This window comes from Camarhynchus parvulus, chromosome 10, assembly GCF_901933205.1.
Source record: "Camarhynchus parvulus chromosome 10, STF_HiC, whole genome shotgun sequence".
Classification (NCBI taxonomy): domain Eukaryota; kingdom Metazoa; phylum Chordata; class Aves; order Passeriformes; family Thraupidae; genus Camarhynchus; species Camarhynchus parvulus.
The window spans coordinates 1,525,577-1,541,991 of NC_044580.1; the positions used below are offsets into that span (position 1 = coordinate 1,525,577).

General features: G+C 50.7%; 1 protein-coding gene and 3 non-coding genes across 4 annotated transcripts; 3 read left to right on the forward strand and 1 right to left on the reverse strand.

The window, feature by feature from the left end:
- Positions 1–950: 950 nt before the first annotated feature.
- Positions 951–1,022, forward strand: TRNAG-UCC. The gene has a single exon. It is a non-coding gene; the product is annotated as a tRNA-Gly (tRNA).
- A 2,779-nt stretch (positions 1,023–3,801) lies between these two features.
- On the forward strand, positions 3,802–3,873 carry TRNAM-CAU. The gene has a single exon. It is a non-coding gene; the product is annotated as a tRNA-Met (tRNA).
- Positions 3,874–3,953: 80 nt separating this feature from the next.
- TRNAI-AAU lies at positions 3,954–4,027 on the forward strand. Its single transcript has one exon. It is a non-coding gene; the product is annotated as a tRNA-Ile (tRNA).
- A 2,469-nt stretch (positions 4,028–6,496) lies between these two features.
- Positions 6,497–14,308, reverse strand: LOC115907614 (mitotic-spindle organizing protein 2B-like). The gene is made up of 3 exons (XM_030955600.1): positions 14,144–14,308; positions 13,920–14,062; positions 6,497–6,772 (listed from the first exon to the last, which is right to left on the reverse strand). The coding sequence occupies exons 1-3, from the start codon at positions 14,287–14,289 to the stop codon at positions 6,612–6,614; spliced, it is 450 nt and encodes a 149-aa protein (XP_030811460.1). The 5' UTR covers positions 14,290–14,308; the 3' UTR covers positions 6,497–6,611.
- Positions 14,309–16,415: the final 2,107 nt, after the last annotated feature.

Sequence of the window (16,415 nt, forward strand, 5' to 3'; positions counted from 1 at the left end):
TGGGGGCTGGGTGCTGGGACTGGAGGTGACATGGAATGCCTCAGGGTGGTCTCTGTGGTAATGCCATGTGCTGCACACACAGATGGTTCCATCTCCATGTCAGACTTCTGAGCTATCAGCAGTTGGGGCCTCCATGAAAACATAATGCAGAGAGGGTAAACAATGCCAGACAGACAGAGGACGAAAGAAAGAAGGGTCAGGAACAGCAGAGAGACAATGCAGAACGCCATGCTGCTTTGGTTACAGAAATGTTGAGTGAAGCAGACAAGCTGATCCTGGTAAGACCAAGGAAAGGTTGTGTTTAATGTTTGTTTGGGTTTTTCTTGCTACTCAGTATTTGAACCTTTTTCAATTGGCCAAACATTAATTTCCCCAAGTTGAGTCTGCTTTGCCAACAATAGTATTTGCAAAGCCATGCCCCAGGGTTTATTTTGAAGAATTCTCATCTTATTTTCTATGCTTCTCATTCACAGAAGGTGGAGCAGGAGTGAGCAACTGAGTGAGCAGTTGACTATGCTTAGCCCAGCACAGCTATGGACCCACAAATGCACCTCCACTGGCACAATGTGTGTGGGGAGTGATGCTGCCACCAGCGTCCCCTAAAGCACCACCAGCACCCACATAAACAAGGGAGACTGTCTGACCCTTTTCTTCTTCTCTGGCTGCTCAGGGCTGGACACCCAGATCCATCTCTCCCAGACTGCAGTCTGTGTCTGCAGCTCAATCCTGATCTGTCCAGGGTCCTGCTCCAAGCCTGGGCACCCCCGGTGCTGATCTTCTCTAGTCAGTGTCTAGCCCAGCTCGAGTTTTCCAGCCAATATCTCACCCACAGAAACACCCATCTCTGGGGCAGCCTGCAGCAGTGCACAGAGCAGTAGAAGCAGCCAGGCTGGGCCTGGAGCTGGGTGGAATGTGACCTGCAGGAGCAGGCACCACCTCCCCATACAGATGCGTTGGTGGTATAGTGGTGAGCATAGCTGCCTTCCAAGCAGTTGACCCGGGTTCGATTCCCGGCCAACGCAACACAAATTTTGTTCTCTCACCTTCTCCCGAATGGAAGCACAGAGGCCACGAGCCTTGTGGTGCCTCTGTAACCCGGGATGACAAATCATAGCTTCTAGCCTGGTCCTCTGTTCCCTGCCATGACGCGCCCTGTTGTGATGGACAGGTTTCTTTTCACCCCCCACTACCCTTTCCAGGGATTCAGATGAGGGTGATGCAAAAGGTTTATCCAGCACCAGCTCTTGGGGCCTAGGAGGACACTCTGCTTTCAGCAGTTTATTTTTCCTGCTGAGATGGTTCTGTTGGTACAGGCTGAGAGGGATTTTAGGGTTGCTGCTGCAGCTGGTTGCACCTGACAAGAGAAGCATGCTGCTGTGGCACGGTAATGATGGAGACTGACAGTGCCCAGGTGGGGACCCAGGCATGAACTGCACTGCATGAGGCCAGTTCTGCAATTTGGAGGTATAGTGGGAGGAGGCCTGTTCTTTATAAAATGTCTCAGTGTAACATTGGGGTGAAATTGCTCTCCATCCTCCACCTTTTCCATCTCTGCAGTGCCAGCTTTGACAAATGACAAAGGCTTTGTCATTCCCCTTCAGAGGGGGTGCTGGTACATACAATGTCTGTGTTCATAAAACACAGTGATTTCATATGTAGGACTCTTTCTTGAATACAAACTGTGGTACATGTGGGAATTTCATTTGGAACGACCTGGTTAGCAATCATGACTGCATGTCTCAGACACCCTGTGTCACCAGCCCACAGGTAGGGCTGCTGCTCTTATTTGGGCTGCTTGCAACTTAGATACTCTCTCACTTTCCTAGGGACCAAGATGAGGCTGACCAGCCTGTAGCTCTCTGGAGCCTCTAACCCTTTTCAAGACAGGAGTCTTTTGCCTTGTTTTAGTCCTCAGGCATCTCTCCCAGTCACCATGATCATTCAAAATATTGAAAAGGGCCTGACAATGACATCAGCCTGTGCTGTCAGCACTCACGGGTTCATGGGCAAGTTCATGGACAGGGGGACTGGAACTAGATAACCTTTAAGGTCCCTTCCAACCCAAACCATTCCATGCTTCTGTAATTCTCTGATTCTATAAGTTACATGTGGCTGTTATTCCCTGACCTGATCTTCCTTCACCAGGGATACACCATCCTTACCCCAGAGCCCCTCTGATCTCTTGGGCCTGGGATTCCTGAAGCCTGGTTTGCTAGTGAGGACCAAGGCAAAGGAGTCATTCAGTGTATCAACCTCTTCCATGTCCTGCCTCATCAAGTTCCCAGCTCATTCACCAATGGGTTTTGTGTGCCTTTTGTCACGTGGGTACTTACAGAAACCCTCCTTGCTGTCTTTGACATCCCTGACCAGATGCAATTCCACTTCAGCTCTGGCTATCATAACTGCATTTCTGCATGCTCAGGCAGAGCATGAAGATATGAATAATAATAATTGTTAATTAGCTTATGCACTTTTGTCCTGTAAACTGCCAGCCAGATGCTTTAGGGAATATATCTGTATGGCAAATCAAAACACTTCCACCCACACTCAGGCGTGCACATACATGCCCCACACCCTGCAGGAATCCTCTGAAGAGAAAGCAGAGGCCAGGAGCCCTGGAGGCTCAGGGGAGCATGATGGAGCACTGGTTCACAGCTAGTGCAAAAAAAAAAAAAAAACCAAAATCATCTTGATATGAAAAAGAACTGCAGGTGTTCATCATTTTATTTTGACAAAAGAGCAAAAAACTAGAACAACCAGTTGTATGTATAGAAATGTAGAACTAGAGTAAGGGTAAGCACATGGGTGACATCCTCAGCTTCTCCTCAGAATGAATCACATCACAGTGCTGACAGCACATCCTCTGGTTGTGCCTGAGTCCGGCTGCCACAGGGCTGCTGTGAACACAGTGGTGCTGTCCAAGGCAGACACAAGATGTGTGATGGGCTGAGCAGCCCCAGTCCCAGGCTTTATGGTCTCATTTAGGTTTTTTTCAAAATATTTCTATCTTCCACTGACAGCAGTTTGGGAAACCATGCTCCTGAATTTGTGAGAAACGTCTGCAAAAATCCACCCACCTGCCTTCTTGTGTGTTCCCCATAAGACGCTTGCCTGTTTTCCTAAAATCTGATGGACAGGTGGTTGTATACCACAGGTGAATGGTGGCTGCTACCAGGCAAGCCAAAAAGCAGAAGATACCAGATGGGCTTTGTCTCTGTTCTGCTTTCAGCAGCACAGTGGGAACTTGTTGTAGCAGGACATCCCCGATGTGGTAATAGTTAGCATTGACTCCATGATTCCAGAAGGCTGATCAATCACTTTATTATACTGTACTTCTTAAGAAACTCATCCCTCTTACAGACAGTCTGATACAGTTTGATCGACTTGGTCCCTTTAAGTAAAACACCATCACCGGTGGCCAATCAAGAAACCACCCTTTGGTAAACAAATCTCCATAACATTCTACATGTTTACAACAGCAGGTGCAGCAAGTGAAGATAGGAATTGTTTCTCATTCTTTTCTCTGATCTTCTCCCAGCCTTCCCCAGGACAATGCCTGGGAAGTTGTGCCTGTTGCTATCTGTGACCAAAGAGTGGCTGCCACAGGGACTTAGTCTGTGCTTCCCGGGAGGAGGTGAAAGCTCTAACAGCAAGTGGGGCACTACAGTGTGTTATATTCGTTGTCCCCTATTTTGGGGCTGTTCCTGTCACTGTGCACAGGCTGTTAGTGCTGCCGGGGTTGCAGAACAAGGTGGAATTACAGATGACAATATGTACTTGTGAGAAAGACACACGCCGGATAGCAGAGTGGCGCAGCGGAAGCGTGCTGGGCCCATAACCCAGAGGTCGATGGATCGAAACCATCCTCTGCTAGAACTGCTTTTGTTCCCTTTTCCCGGGAGGCGGGGCCATCGCCGGGCCACCAGGTGGCGGCGAGGGAGTTCCGTCACCGGGGCCGGTTAGCTCAGTTGGTTAGAGCGTGGTGCTAATAACGCCAAGGTCGCGGGTTCGATCCCCGTACGGGCCATCGTAGCTTTTTCATGAGCATCGGTTTTTTCTTCCCGTCCGGCCCTCCCTTTTTTGGCAATGATGGTGCAGGGAAATAGTCTGTAGGAAAGCAGGGATCCTCCCTGTGCTGCTCAGCCCTGGCGGATGGTCCACTGGGAGAGCTTCTAGGTTCTCCCCGTTTTCCCTACTCCTCCTTTTGCAGGTGTTCATTCCAGTTAAGGATTAACTGCACCGGGTGCTCATGGCAGGTGCATCATCTCCAGCAGCCCTCAGACCTGGCAGTGACCTCAGCTGTGCCATGGCTGGATTCAGGTGTGCAGCACCAACCATTGCACCAGCTGCTGCTCTGTAGGGGCTGAAGGCCAGACCTCGGCCAGCAAAGTTTATTGTGGCCATCTGATGACAGATAAGAATCAGCTGGGGTACAGAAGGAGCCTTGGTGGGCAGGCAGGGCAATGGAGTCAGTTGTCCTGACAGAAGGACTCTTGGGGTCTCCCTCCTTGTGTCAGGATGCTGCCCAAGGGCACTCTGTGAGACTGAGAGCCCTCAGTTTATTGGGTGAGTGTTTGCACATTCTGTGTTACCCTTCTAAAATCTTGAGAATTCTGAAGTCACTCAGGTAGTACAAATTCCACTTCACATCACACATCTCCGTGCAAATATTGACAGAGCCTTAATTAGTTTGATTTGCTTATCTGCTTTCACTGCTTTATAAGGCAAATCTCATAAAATTATCTGTGGATTTTATAAGCCTCCTTGGCAATGCTACAGTCAACGTTGCCCATTTAAATAATGAATAATTGTCAGAAACCAGGTTTGCACAGGAAGTGCATCAGTCAGTGTCCTGCCCTAAGGACCCTAAGTGACTAATGTCCATGTCCCCCACTTTCAGCCACCAGCAAGGCTCAGTGTGTAACCCCAGGAGGCACAGACTGTATCTGTAATCCCAGAGTGGTAGATGGGCATTAGATGCCACCCAGGCCATCATATCCTTATCCCTCTATTTTCCCACATTTATGGCTCTCCAAAACCACCTTGGTCCCTCCTTTTCCCCACTTTTCATTCCTCCCCTGAATGTCCCATAAGTCACAATCTGAAATTGCTTTCCTTGTATCCCACACTGTGACTTTGCCCCTAGTGAGGGACCAGGTGTGACCTGCAGGGGCCCCATTCACCCTCTGGCTGGGAGCCACCTCTGAGCCCAACAAGAGCCCTGGGAGCAGCTGGGACAGGGAATCCCTGGCATGGTGGAGGTTCCCAGGGCTACTCCACCTCCCCCTGCTTGTCTTCATTCCAGGAGATGAGCTCTTAACCACCTAACCTAATGCTGTCTCATGGGGTAGGAGGGTTCCCTGCAGCCCTGGCTGACCCTAACACCCCTCAAACACCCCACATCCTGCCCTGTCCCTTCCAGCGTCCCTGGCAGCCTCAGGGGACCTACAGCCCCCAGGACATTGAGCTGAAGTGGCACAGAGGGCAGCCCCTGTCCCAAGGTGCTGCACCCCAGCCAAGCCCCAGCTCACTGCGGCTCCCAGCAGCATCTCCAGCCCTGCAGAGCCTGGAGAGAACAAGGCTGAGGGTATGAGAGGGGTTCAACATGGGCTGGGGGGTGACAGGGGCCAGGAAAGTGGCCCCAAGAAGAGATGTCAGGGCTGTAGTTGGAGCTCAGACATGGGATGCAGCTCTGGGTTCTCAGGTGGGACCACTCTTGAGCACTGATATTCTAGAATATCAACCTTCTTCCTTGGGTGCCACTTCCCTCCAGGGCTTGATCCCATGGGACTCTATCAAGCAGGAGAGGCCAAAGTTTGCTCTCCTGATACCCAGCATTGTGACCACAACTTGTGCCTGGCTACCTCCCCTCAGGCCTCTGAACTTCACCACCTCAGTTTTACCAGGGGAGCAGCTGCACTTTGTTATTTGATCAGAGTAGGAGAAACCCAGACCTTGCAAATGTCATTTTAGCACCTGTTGAAGCAGGCCTGTGAGAGGGAGGTCTTGAGTTTAGGAATCACCATCTATCTCCCATAGAATGGAGGCCCTTTCTCCTAATTAGGGAACATGGAATTCATCAGCAGCCCCTGAACTCCCAGAGCCATTAGGAGGCACCCTACTGCCTGGAGACCCTCTGGAACCATGCCTGGTAACACCTGAGCTCCAAGAAACCCACTCACCTCCTTTAGGTACTTGTATGTGTCCTGCCCTAAGTGATGGAGCTGTTCCCTCTCTTATCTGGCCCAACCTCCCCCTTTGACCTGGCTCCTGAGGCAAAGGAGGCTGTACTGCTTTGTAAATGAATAATCACATCAGCATCACTGGGAGGATTGAGCCTGGGATTAGGTTTGGGAGAGATCAATCTGGTTTCAGATAGAGGTGCTGGAATGCTGTAAAGGGGCAGATGAGGAAACAGGGCAAGCCAAATGCAGGAACATTTCCAAGCAGCCTGCGTGGCCAAAGGAAGTTCTGGAAATAAGAACCAACAGCTCTGTTTTCTGTATTACAAACCATGGTTTTCAGTTTAATACATACAACACAAGCAGCTTTAACAAGCACAATTTACAATCATTGTCAAGCACTGAAATCCACCTGTTCTAAGGCCTTTTTCAGGTACTGTTGCCTCCCCCACTGCTCTTCCCAGAGGTTGCTGCCTTCTGCACGCGGCTCGCGCTCGGCTGCCGGGGCATCCTCTGGGCAGATCCTTCCCGGCTGCTTCTCTCGGCCAGAATCTGGGACCCACCGACAGCAGAGCTGCTTTTATTCCTCCCTGAATAAACAAATACATGCATGAGTTTTCACATCCCAGCCCAAGCATCACCACACAGCAGCTAGCCACAAGCGTTCCCTCAGGAACCATGCAGGAGGCAAAATTCCGTTAATCTCACAAACATCTTCAGCACCCAGTGCAGAAAGCAAATTGGTGAATTCAGCCCAACAGGTATCGGTGCCACTAAACCCAAAGAAGTTACAGTAGAAGCATTCTTAATTTTCATTATGCTTAATCTCCAAAGTAACCAGCTACTTTGTTCCAGTCATTGCACACAGGAACAGCAGCACAGCAAATAGCACTGCTGGAACACCAAGGGTTTCCAACACCTCGAGCTGGGATAAGTGAAAGGATGTGCCAGTGTCCACTGGTGTCTGAGACTGCTGCCACATCATCAGATCACACACACCTCTCTCCATATCACTTCTGTCACTCAATGAGCAGATCTGGATTTCCTGTCATCTCTTGGGGTTCTCAGGAACCCAGACTTCTATACAGGCCTTCCAGATGTTCTTACAGAGCTCAGGAGGTGAGAGTTCCCCTCCTGGAAGCACAGCTGACAGGCTCTAAGAGGCAGGGTGTGAGCAGGGAGCAGCAGTGGGTACAAAGGTAGAAACTGAGGGAGGCAAGGGGCAAAGGGTCCTGTCAGAGGAGAGAGGGACAGACTCACTGTTGCTGAGGGAATGAGGGACACTGACTTTTCCTGCCACTCCCTCAGGTGAGAAGTAGGACTCACTTTAGGAAAGAGAATAAAAGTAACATGATGTACAACTTTTACTAAAGATGGCAACCTCCATGAAGCATCATAAAAATGAACAGCAATGAGGAAACAAAGCAGGAATACAGTGGGCTGTAGTTACATGCACACAATTAAAATGAAGAGTGACATTTTGGCAACCATTCACAGTGCAACCTGCACAACATCAACAGTTGCTCTACACTCTAGAGTCTCCATGGACACGATCTTGGGACATCTGTGCTATGGACAGTCCACAGTTACTCACCAGATCATCCTGTCTCCTTGGAGCAGCTGTCTGGGAGCAGGACTCACATCAATACTACCAGTTAACACCTTGATGCATCAGAAAGACAACCTAAGAACTTCCAAGTAGGAGCAGGTGGCTGTTATTAATCCATAAAATTTGGGTGGCACACAAATCCATTCACTTATCCCAGCCAAGTCAGGCGCTCTTGGTAAACTCTCTTCTTGTCAAGCAGGGCAGTTTTGTGCCAGCAGCCACCATCCCAGGTCAGCCTTGCCAGCTGTGCTGTAGCTCAGGCACCTTAAGCAGCTTCACTAAAGCAAGTGCCGTCGACAAAAACAAACACACTGCACAAAGGTAAGATGTGATCTCACAGCATTTGAGAGAAAAGTGGCAGGAGGAATAAAAGCATTATTCACCATGATGCTTTTAGCAATCCTGGACATGTCCCCAGCGTCCTCCCCTTCTCCCATGCATCTGTCTGTTGAGAGGGCAGGTCCTGAACCCACCTATAACTCCAGCTGTGTGCACACCCTCACTGGTACCCTAAAGCACTCCTGGAGTGGGGCCCTCGATGTTCTGACCCAGCCAAAACAACTTGGGGAGAAAGAGTCATTGGGCTGAAGAGAAGCTGAGCTCAAAGCACATGCCCTCCATCCCCTAGCCTTGAATCACAGTAAAACAAACCAGTTAAACTGCATAAATACCCACAATATTTCTGGAAGCAGCCTGTGCAAACCCATGTACCAGACAAGGACAGCTTCTGAAGTGTGCAGGGACAGACATGGTTTGTGCTTCTCTCAATTACACTACCAGAGATAACAGATTCAATTACCACAAAGCACAAAAGCAGCTCAATGAACATAAACTCTCTGTAATTCAAGTACTACAGAGGAACAAAAGGATTCACTGATATTTTCCCTGGTGACTGTCATGGTTTGACACTGGACAGATGCTAGGCACCCAAAAAAGCCATTCACTCACCCTCCCATGTTACACCCCTGCAGTGTCCCTCACTTTTCTCTGAGGGCTCTGTTGAGTCTGATTTTTTGAGTGTTTCTTTGGTAGGGTGGGGAGAAAGAATAAATTGTCACTCAGTTATAATTCAAACTTGTATCTCATTACTGTGCAACAAAACCACATGACAAATCTGGTATTTACAGTATTCCTCTAAATCCTTTTTCTTCTCTCAGGTCTTGCCTTGCAGAGCATGAAAAAGAGGGGGGAAAAAAGCTTGATAACCAGCCTGAAAAGACATATTGAAAAAATTATGGCAGTGCAGCTTTAGCTCAATGTCCAGCAGAGAGGAAAGCTCAGAGCCTCAGGTAACCCTGCAAACCTCCTGCAGGAAAAGTGTGACAGGGGAGAGACCTCCATGGCCACTCATTCTTCTGGGACTAGAGCCACAGCAGGTTGTGGGTATTTCAGCCTAGACTTTCTGCAATTTACTCCTGGGATAAGGAAGAACAAATAAAAGCTGTTTGTCTGCTATTTCTGCTGAAGCAGAAAGACTACTTCCCTACCCATCACCTGTATTTTGAGAGGTTCAACATTTATTAATACCTCCTGGGAGGGGAAAGGTACAGGAACTTTTAACCAAGGCAATTTCAGCCATCCCAGAAAGCACAGTACAGCTGAGAAAATTTTTGTCAGTTCTAAAACAATTGACATAATGATAATTTCTGCACCAGAAGATAACAGAGGTCTATAAATTGAAGCTAGTTGGTTGCCTACAATACAGAAAAAATATTCATTTTGGAATGTGAGCCTGGGGGAAGGGAGAGGAACAGCAACAACTTCACATCAGGAATGCTCTGTGCACAGAACTGGTCCCATGCATTTACCATGTCCATCATTAGACAAAACATGAATCAAGGCCTCTCATCCAAGAGGCTTAAACTCTATTGTTTATGGTAGGAAAAGCTGGGGGGAGTGAGAGTTGCAGGGTAAGAACCAGAAGGCAACCTAACTGCTCCTCAGTGACTGCAGGAAATCCAATTATTGGAGTGGTATTGATGGAGTGCTGGAAAAAACATGAGTATGAGCAACTAAGTAAGAAAACCATGTTCAGGATTCTCTAAGTCCTTTAATTAGTCCTATATAAGTCACCAATAGGTCATTCTACAGATCTTTTTTCAGAGAAGACATGCAGACCACGAAGTGTCTGGGAATATTTTCAGGTGCAAGGCACACATCACCACCACTCAGACCCCATGGGGATATTTCATTTACAATTAAAGCATAATAGCCAGTATAACCCACAGGAAAATTCACTGCATGATCTATAAACCCCAGATTAAATAAATGTAAGATAAATCCTTTGCATATCCAAGGGGATTCCCTCTGCCATATTAGAGCCTTACACAGAATTCTCCTTGTCAGCATTATCCTTATCTCCTTAATACAGAAGTCCACACTACAAATCCCACATCAGGTTGAACCCTGAGATAACTCAAGGCTGAGTGGAAGAGCAATGCAAAGCAGCTGGCATGGCAGCACCCAAGAATCTGACAGTCACCACTCCAAAAGGCTGCTCACAGCTAAAGACAGGCTGCACAAAGGAAAAGAAACAAGTGAGAAAAAGGGATAAACAGGGAAGGATAAAAAACCACAAAGATGGCAAGAAGAACACACAAGAAGGACAAAGTTAGCAACAAGCTGTGTTATACACTGAGGAATATTTATGAAACACCTGAACAGCAACACTTACAATTCTGAGGCCTTGACTGCATCTAAGTATTTACACAGGAGTTAAGTAGTTAAAAATGCAGGGGTAGAAAAGGACTTGTGATTGTCCACAGCATATTTTTCCACCCAGACCATAAAAGCTCACCATGTGAACCTCTGACAGAGCCCATGGCTGGTGATGGGCTCAGTGTTTGTTCCAGCAGGCACTGGAGTTTGTGACAGTTTCCCTGGGCAGGAGAGCATTCTGACCCCTGCTGTGCACAACTCCTTTCCTCCTGTGTCAATTAGCTCCTTGCAGCCCTAAAATCCACACACCAAGTGACAGCCCCACAAAGGAGACAGGTTTTGAAAAGCAAGTTTATGTTAACAACACATTCAGAAGAGAAATTAGCTGGGGCAAAGCTTCAGGAAGTAATTTTATGGTGGGACACTCTGGGGAAATGGGGAATGTGAAAAAAGAGGTTGGAGTGCCAAGAGTGAGAGAAGCACCAGAGACTATTCAGCAGCCCAAAAAAAGAGCAGGGCACTGGTATATGCATGTGTATAGAGAGGTAGAAAACTGCAGGGAACCAGCAGGGACTTGAGGGTTGGCTGATGGAAACAGAAAGAACAGAAATATGTGAGAAAATGGGTTACTTAATTACACATATGTCTAGTCTAGGCCAAACTCATCACTGTCCTTAACCCTGCCCCTCACACACACAGAAAGGACACCTGGGAAATTCCTTCTATTTCAATCCAGCACTTTCCCTCCCAAACGAAATGCCGAGGGACCATTTTGAATGCAGCTTGAATTAAGATGCATCCAGCTAAATATGCCAGAGGGATGCTGCAATACCCACACAGAGCAATTTGCAGGCAGCTGTCAGGGATTCAGTTACCAGCCAGCACAGAAGGCCATGGCTGTGTGCTGTGGGAAAATACAGAGCTACTGATTTCAGACTCCCTGATGCTTCATCAGCACAAAAGCTGAAATAACTACAGGGCATCCCCCAGCACCAATAGTGCTGATCAGAACTGCTGCATCAGCCTGATTTTAGCTGGTTTTTAAAGCCTCCTGCACCATGATGTGCTGGGAAGCCTCAGCCAGATCTCATGCCTGATACAAGTGGAGCAGAGCAGGCTTGGGTGGCACCAGGATTCCCTGAGCCACTTGTCTGCCTCCTGACAGGGGAGGGAGTGCAGGGCTGAGCTGAAAGGCACCAAGCAGCTGGAGAAGCTGGCACAGGACAATTGCTGCTCTTGTCACAAGCACAGAGCTTGGGCTGCAACCACACAAACAAGTCCCAGCAATGCAGAAGAGGCATCTCCCCTAGCAAATGCCTGGTCCTGCATGGAAGCTGCACCATCCTCTTCTTAAATGGAAGCAGCACCTTCCAACAAGAGACTGCAGAGCCAACAGCAGGCAGCACTTAGGTTCTCCCTCCTTACAGCAGCTCCAAAAGGAAAGGAGGCAAGGCAAGGCAAACCCAACAGTCCTGGAGAACAGATCCAGCCCAGAGGCCACCCCCAGACACCCCAGTGACACTTACCCAGCTCCTGAAGGATGCACTTGGACTGTGCCCAGAATGAGAAAGGTCAGGGAAAGAGAAGTGATTCTTTTTCAAGTTGAAGGATGGTAAGTTTAGATCAGGTATTGGAAAGAAATTCTTCTCTAGGAGGGTTGTGAGGCCCTGGCAGAGGGTGCCCAGAGAACCTGTGGCTGCCCCATCCCTGGAAGTGTCCAGAAGCAACCTGGGATAGTGGAAGGTGTCCCTGACCATGGCAGGGAGTGGAATGAGATGAGCTTTAAGGTCCCTTCCAACCCAAATCATTCCCTGATTCTGTGATCCGTACAAGGAGGACTGGACAAAATACATCCTTCATATAAACAGGATCTTACCAGCACTACTTATACTCACAGAAATGAAAACACAGGACTAAAGTTGTGACAAGCCCCTGCTGAGCTTAAATTCTGCCTAAAGCATTTTCTGAGCATTAGCTTTTCAGTGACAATTTTATTCACAAAGGAATTAGCTAATGTCAGCAGATGCTGTGTGACAGCAAAGTCACCTGGGCTGGCAGAAACTAAAAGATAAACTTTCATTCAAAGTGAGTTAGGGCTCTAATTTAACACAAGCTTACAGAAAACCAAAAACCTGACACAGCTGGGAAGACCAAGCCTTCTGACAAGGTACAGAGTGCTGGCCATTGCAATTTGGTCAGGGATGAATGTGAAAAGGAAGAGGAGGCCCAAGTGCCTCTTCATCACCATTACCAAGCAACAGCTTTGCAAAGAGGGCAAATCCAAGCTTAGCATTTAATGTTTGACCACATCTGCAGCAAAACTGCGGCTTGATGGGCACAATGTTCTTGTTTCAGCAATTCCAGTGCATTAACTTGCACTAAGGACATATTTTAATCTTGGGAAATAAGGCAGCAATTGGCCAAACTGGCCATTGAAAGCCAAACCAATACCACAAATATTTACCACAAACAACACCACAAGAGAAATAAACTTTTCCACCATGAATCCAGGCTTAGTGACAGCAGACTTATTTTAGTTACTTATTTTTAAACCTTTTGGAAGTAATCCACTGAGTTGGCGAGCCAAAAGTCACTTCAGGGAGTAAAAAGAAATTTTATTAGAACTGATTAGGAATAAAATAAAATTATATTATATATATATATATATATATATATACATATGGCACAAGCTCAGGGCCATGGTTGTTACTGTCCATGGACATTAGAGTATTAAGGAGAGATAAATACATTCAAAAGCAGTAACTGCTTTAGCTTACAGCCTTCTACTTCATCTTCCCACACAGATACCATCTCTAGAGGATGGAAACCGCTGGATGAGTGTTAGAAGCCACCACGCACATGGGGATAAAGGAAGCAACACAGCTTTCCTCCTTTTCCAGGAATTCCTCATGGCCCGGAAACTTTAACTTTTTTTGAGTTATATACAAACAAAGCAGTACTGAATTATACCGTAGATTAAAGCGGTTTTTTTCTGCTAAGGGCTTGGCGAGCAGAGCCAGGAGGCTACAAAACGCAGCACAAGTACTGCAGCAACCTCTCCCCAGCTCCTCGCTGCCCAAAACCCACGAACATTAAGACAGAGGGGGCTCGGGCCGGGGCTCACCCGGAGCGGGCCCCTCGGGCCGGGGCTCACCCGGAGCGGGCCCCTCGGGCCGGGGCTCACCCGGAGCGGGCCCCTCGGGCCGGGGCTCACCCGGAGCGGGCCCCTCGGGCCGGGGCTCACCCGGAGCGGGCCCCTCGGGCGGAGGCGCCCCCGGGCTCGGCCGAGCGGCCCGCGGGCCCCTTCCCGCGGCGGCCCGGGCGCGGGCAGCGCCAGGCGCCCTCCAGGCCGCAGCGGCCGCAGCGCGGGCCCGGGGGCCGGCGGGCTCCGGCCGTGCTCGGGGGCTCTGCCCGGGAGCTGCCCGGGGAAGGGCCCCGCCCGCCCCGCTCCGCCCCCGCCCGCCGCGTACCTCGGCTGTCGGCGGGGATCGGCGCCGGCGCGGCGGGGCCGCTCTCGGCTGCCGGCGGGAGCCGCTGCCCGGCGCACATCGACTTCAGCACCTGGAACACGGCGAGCGGCGCCACGTTCATGCGCAGCAGGTCCAGCAGCACCCTGCGGGGGGACACCGGCAGCGCCCGTCACAGGGGGCTCCTGCCTCACCGGCGGCTCCCGCGGGGCGCCCCCACCGCTCACCGGAACACCTCCGGGTCCAGCCCGCTGCCCGCCGCCTGCGCCAGTTCGAACAGCTCCGCCTCCTCCGCGCTCAGCAGCTGCTTCCGCCGCAGCCGCGTCTCCGCCATCGCCGCCGGTGCCGCCATTCCCGCCGGCCCCTCCGACATGGCTGCGCGGCCACGCCCCCGGCCCGGCCTCCTCACGCCAGGCCGCGCCCCCACACCGGTCAGCCCCGCCCCCGCCGGCCCGGCTGCTCCTGGCGCGGCCGAGAGGTGGCGCTCCAGCCGCGCCCCCGGCCGCAGCGCCCGCGGAGGGACGGGGTGAGGGATCAGGGGGTGTGCGGGGTGTCCCCTATGCGGTGTGAGGAGTGAGGGTGTGCGGTGTGTGAGGTGTCCCCTGTGTGGTGTGCGGTGTGCAGTGTGTGAGGGGTGAGGTATGCAGTGTCCTGTGCGCGGTGTCCGCTGTGCAGTGTCCCGTACCCGCCCCGCCGCCCTGCGCGCTCGCCCCTGGGGCCTCCCCGCGGGCGCCTCCCCTCCCGAGCAGGCCGGGCCCAGCGGGGCCGCTGAGCGCGCCAAGGGCCGTGCAGCAGTTCGGGCGCGGACCCGCGGGGCCACAGAGAACACCCGGTCTCACCCCAGCTGTGCCCCGGGCCCGGCGCAGCTCCCCCGAACGCGCTGCAGCCCCCGTGCCCAGAGAGCATCTGGGATTGCATGGGGAGAAAACGGGAAATTGGGGTCTTGAGTCGCACCGTGGCGAAGAGTTGGCAAACTGAGATTGAAATTCCTCTATCTAAATGGAAATGAGCTGTTGCCATCAGGAGGGATGGTTCATCGCTGCTGCCCCAGCCCAGCACACACAGCCGCGGAGCTGCGCTGTTAATGCAGAGCAGAGCAGAGGGGTCACTGTGTCCCCCCATCCCACCCCCAGACCGAGCCACAGCAGACAGACGCTCCCACTCCACACCCCAAGCAACCTGTGAGTGTCAGAAGGTGACCCGACCTTGTGCCCCGATGGCCCTGCTGACACAGACATCTACTGCAGATGCCAAGACAGAAGTGACATGGATGATGGTAAAAGAAGGCTCTTGCTCTGTACGGCCCCAAGCAGAACCAGCCCAGCAAGAACAATTATGGCTGTTTTGAGTGGGAGCAGCTGCTGCCAGCACGAATTACTGTGCTATGTTAAAGGGATGTCTCTGAGCAGCTCCAGCACTGCTCCCCACCCCAGCCTTGGGATGCCCCCACTAATGTTAATAGCAAGAAGCTGGTAGTGTGGAATCATCATGCCTGGGATGTTCTGAGGAGGGACACAGCCACACCACTAGCAGGGCACTGGGATGGTCTCAGCTGGAAGATCATGGAATCCTAGGTTTGGGTCAGGTCATCTAGTCCAACCTGCTGCTGTGAGCAGGGACATCTTCAGTTAGGATCACGTTAGATCTCCAAGCCCTGGCCTTGAATGTTTCCACACATGGGATTTCCACCACCTCTCTGAGCAACCTGTACCAGGGTTTTTACCACCCACACTGTAAAATACTTCTTGTATCTAATCTAAATCAACGTTCCTTTTAGCTTAAAGCAATTTCCCCTTCTGTGTGCCTGAGCATGGTGGTTTGGAGACAGACCTCCAAAACTGCACAAAAAATGACAGAACTACTCAGGTGTAGGCTCGGAATTAGGTGGAGGCATCCAAGCAGACATGTCTTGGCACAATTTCCAAACAGGACACCAGGAGCAAGTCAGTGGTTTGGAAGGATGCTGGGAACCATCCTGAAGGGACTGAGTGAGGGTGGTCTCCAAGTCAGAAGTTGAAATTTGTCCTTTGGGTCAAACATTTGGTCTTTAGGAGAAGATTGGAGAGGAGGCATTCAGCTGGGCCATGTCTGTGCCAGTGCACATGTGTGCTGTGTATGTGCCACCCTGCACATTCCACTGGCAGCCCAAAGGGATCAGGAGCAAATTTCTCTCCTTTTCTCTAAACTCTGGCATCTGAGCTGTTATCTGATCCTCCTGCAGATTGCTGTGCTTGGAGGCAAAACAGAGGGCACAGCATTCTCAGAGATACCCAAGTAACTCCAGCATCCCTGCTAGGGCTGGGCTTCAAGGGACTGCTCCAGGCCAGAGGGCAGGAAGGGGGCATGGATGACAATGTGAGGGTTTAACCCAGCCCCACAAGGATCAGCTGCTGGCTCTCTCCAGCCTCTGAGGTACCTGGGAGCCTTGATGACTTGTGCTGGGATGGGTGATGTGAGGCTTGGCACTAACCAAGGGTTTCATTTCTAGCAGGTGGGAGA

Coding starts and splice junctions, on each gene's coding strand:
- LOC115907614 (XM_030955600.1), bottom strand. CDS start 14,289: ATGTCGGAGGGGCCGGCGGGAATGGCGGCACCGGCGGCGATGGCGGAG. Junction 14,063..14,143: donor CTGGACCCGGAGGTGTTCCG/GTGAGCGGTGGG, acceptor GTCCCCCCGCAG/GGTGCTGCTGGACCTGCTGC. Junction 6,773..13,919: donor GATCCCCGCCGACAGCCGAG/GTACGCGGCGGG, acceptor TTGTTTATTCAG/GGAGGAATAAAAGCAGCTCT.